This window comes from Morone saxatilis, unplaced genomic scaffold (genome assembly GCF_004916995.1).
Source record: "Morone saxatilis isolate NCDOM2014 unplaced genomic scaffold, NCSU_SB_2.0 Contig19, whole genome shotgun sequence".
Lineage (NCBI taxonomy): Eukaryota > Metazoa > Chordata > Actinopteri > Moronidae > Morone > Morone saxatilis.
In genome coordinates, this window is record NW_023339751.1 from 19,328,472 (window position 1) to 19,331,883 (window position 3,412).

The 3,412-nt window shown below is 42.4% G+C and overlaps 1 protein-coding gene across 1 annotated transcript; it reads right to left on the bottom strand.

The window, feature by feature from the left end:
- Positions 1-688: 688 nt before the first annotated feature.
- Positions 689-3,412, bottom strand: LOC118329682 (homeobox protein Hox-D9b-like). Its single transcript, XM_035663924.1, has 2 exons — positions 2,472-3,412; positions 689-933 (listed from the first exon to the last, which is right to left on the bottom strand). The coding sequence occupies exons 1-2, from the start codon at positions 3,160-3,162 to the stop codon at positions 689-691; spliced, it is 936 nt and encodes a 311-aa protein (XP_035519817.1). The 5' UTR covers positions 3,163-3,412.

Consider the following 3,412-nt stretch of genomic DNA (forward strand, 5'->3'; position numbering starts at 1 on the left):
CGACTGTTTTTCAGGCCCCAACAAACAGGTGCGCCGACATAAGAACACTCATGGGATTTATCTTTGATGGTTGCCTTGTAGTGTAGTCTCATCTGGCACACTGAAAGCAGTTTTTATGAGGAACACTTTTAGCATTAAATCATAAAACACAATTCACATCTTGGCGGAAAGCACACTCAATTTATGTGAAGTCAAGTATGTGTCAAGTAGTTTCAGTTTTGGACATGAGAGATATACAACCTTATCAAAAACAGATGTGTTTGAAAATGAGTAAAGTCTTTGATATCAAGTATGTTTTTTCATTCAATTTATGGATCTCCCTGTAAATGTTGACATTGTATTCTGAGCATTATTTACAACTATACCAGGTTAGAGGTTGACTTTCCTCATTTTGTAACATGCAGATGGATGAATTCTACACCAGAGTTCAGAAGATCTTACATGAAAAAGGCCAAAAGGCATTGAATATATTTTCTAAAAAGTGTTACAACACATCCTGGTCTCCCCTGCAGAGCTTCACCGCTGCAGTTTTTTTCCAAGGCAGCCATGTTAGCTCCACAATCCGTTGCTTAGTAACAGCTGATCATGAGGTTAAAGATGTTGGGTATCTATGGAGCACTGCGTTTTTTTTATGAGCTATAACCTCACCTCCTCCACACCTACCCTGGAAAAAGCAACTCCAAATCCATCATTCATTCATACTCCTCCTGTCCCGGGTCATCAGCTTCTTCATCTTCATCCGTCTGTTCTGGAACCAGATTTTGACCTGTCTCTCTGTCAAATTTAAGAGTCCTGCCACCTCCAGGCGCCGGTCCCTGGTCAGGTACATGTTGTAGAGAAACTCCTTCTCCAGCTCCAGGGTCTGATGTTTGGTGTACGGACACCTTTTCTTCCGGGTGGACTTGGCATGGATCCAACTAGCTGATGGATTTTCTGCAGAAGAAGACACAGGGTGCCAGAGATTCTTACTTTAACCACACACCACTATATTTACTTTGCTATCTGCATGCATATTTGTGTGTGTGTGTGTGCATGCGCCTTGGGGAGTTCAAAGACTGACATACAAACCAAAGAAAATATTCTCAGGAACAAATTTTATAAGCCTGCAACTTTTGCCTCATTAGAAAAAGAAACAACCGCACAGCCCCATAAATAAAGTGTTTTTTAAAACCCCATTGCTTCTTTTACCAAGTCACTGAGGCATTAAAGTTGTTTATGCCCTCTTTTTACATTTTCTTTATTTCAATAATTTAACATAACGTGACATTGTGTAAAATTACGTTCCTGGTTACTGATGTCGCTATAGACCTTTTAAAATGTTTTTGGGAGGACAGCAAGTAGCAGTAAATACAGCAGTGTATCCCATAAATAGTCTAAATTACTGTCTGAGTGCAGGCAGTAATGATGAACAGCCAAACTGAGGCTCATTTTTAGAATTATTAAACTGCAGTTGGAGAAGGATATTTGAACCTTTGACTGATATGAAAATGCTTTATTGGCCACTTTAACAACGTAAAGCAGCCAGAGAGTGCAATGAAATACTAGTTAGACAGACAGCCAGCAAGAGAGCAACAAGTTGGCTGTTTTGGCTTTGGCTTGGTAATGCTACACTCACACCACACAGAGGACTTTTTCTCAGTTTGCTTCAGTTTCTCAATCACTTATTTGATGAAATTCACTTCAGGTTGGCGAAGATCTCATTTACTCATCTCTATAAATCATTGCTATTTAAAATATTTCAAAGCTGATTTTCTGACACAGAAAAGCAAACAGAAGTTCATTCTTCTCTTCGTTCAGTCTATTGCACATACATTTTAACAATAAACCAATAGCCTGAATTTACAGAAAGTTGGAAAGTAATAGCAGGAAGAAAATTAAATGTAGCAAATGAAAATATCTAGGCCTAATAATAGCCAATAAATGGTATTACTACTATTATTATTATAAGCCCAGTAATATTTTTTTGCTTAACGTCATTTTTATTTATTGTAATTGAGACTTTTTTTTTTTGAATACTTGCATATCTTAAGTTAAAAACAATTGTTGTCAGTTCTGTGTAAACTAGAACAATAGGGCCAATAAATGATTATGGTGTTTTTGCATAGACATGCTTGTAAAAACCTATTGCTATTTTTTTCTTTTACAAAACAATAAGCATTAATTGCAGCACAAATCCTACCAGAGAAATGCAGCGCAACCCTACCTGCGTCTTCCCTCCAGTGACAAATTGTTAAATAACAGCAATAGCACCTTAATTATTTTAATGGACAATAAAGTTTTATATTTTACCGTTTACAAGACATTTATAGGGCTATAAAAGTCACACACACTTACTTACTTTCTTAAGCCACGTTCTCCCTCTCTCTCCCTCTCTCTCTCTCTCTCTCTCTCTTTCACACACACTGACAAACACACACACACACAGCTGTGTATGCACATGCTAATAAACATCCCTGAGTTTCTGTCTTTACCCGGGTCAAGCTGTGGCCGTGTTTTCCTCTCCTCGTCCTCTTTTTTGGGCTCCGGCTTTCTCCGCAGCTCCTCCACGGTCCCAAGCCGCTCTAGGACCACTTCAGTCGGGCTGGCGAAGCTGGAATCCGCGGGGCTATCTTGTGGCGGCGGTGAATTCTCAGGTTTAACCGCCTCATACCTCGGGCTCGGATTGGAGAGGTCACCCTGAGCGGGGAGACACCCGGGAAAACTGGCCGACGCATGTGACAGAGAGGTCTCCGAGGTGGGGGTCGCACCCTCCCAGCAGCGGACGAATCTGCTCTCGGAAGCGGCCGCGGATGCGAGGTGTTCGGCGTGGGTCTGCGCCTGCGGGCCGTAGTATGGGTGGTGGTGGTGGTGGCTCAGGAGGTGATGTGGATGAAAAAGGCCGGGGATGGAGGCGCCGGGGGTGGACTGCAGCTGCGGAGAAGAGGATGAAGAGGAAGTAGAGGTGTTTGTCCAAGGAGAAAAGCCGTTTAAGCTCGTTTGTTTGTTGGAAAAATGTGAAAAATCCGGAATGTGTGAGCCGGGGGTCCCCTCCTCTTCCTCCGCTCCCCGGGCTGTCTTTGCGCAGCCGGCCGTCGAACCCTGCAAGCCTCCCGGGATGAAATGTGCACCGTACGGCTCCTCGGTCTGGAGCCCCATCATGGAATAATAATTCGTTAGCGACATGTTTATTTTATTATTTCAATAAAAAGACACTTAAGTGCGACTGTAAAACGTTAGATGGGCTGGTATAGTGCCTTACATCCTCCCCTAAAATGGTAGTAATTTTTTTTTCCTGCCCTTACCTTCTTCTCGGCTGCCCATTGGTTACACTGTGGATCACATGGTTGGACTGTATTTACCCAGTATAGGAAATAAATCAAATAATTCTTTTGTGCTCAGAAATGTGATAGTAGGCCCACGACCCCGCTGCCAG

Coding starts and splice junctions, on each gene's coding strand:
- LOC118329682 (XM_035663924.1), bottom strand. CDS start 3,162: ATGTCGCTAACGAATTATTATTCCATGATGGGGCTCCAGACCGAGGAG. Junction 934..2,471: donor ACGGCCACAGCTTGACCCGG/GTAAAGACAGAA, acceptor CTTCTTCTGCAG/AAAATCCATCAGCTAGTTGG.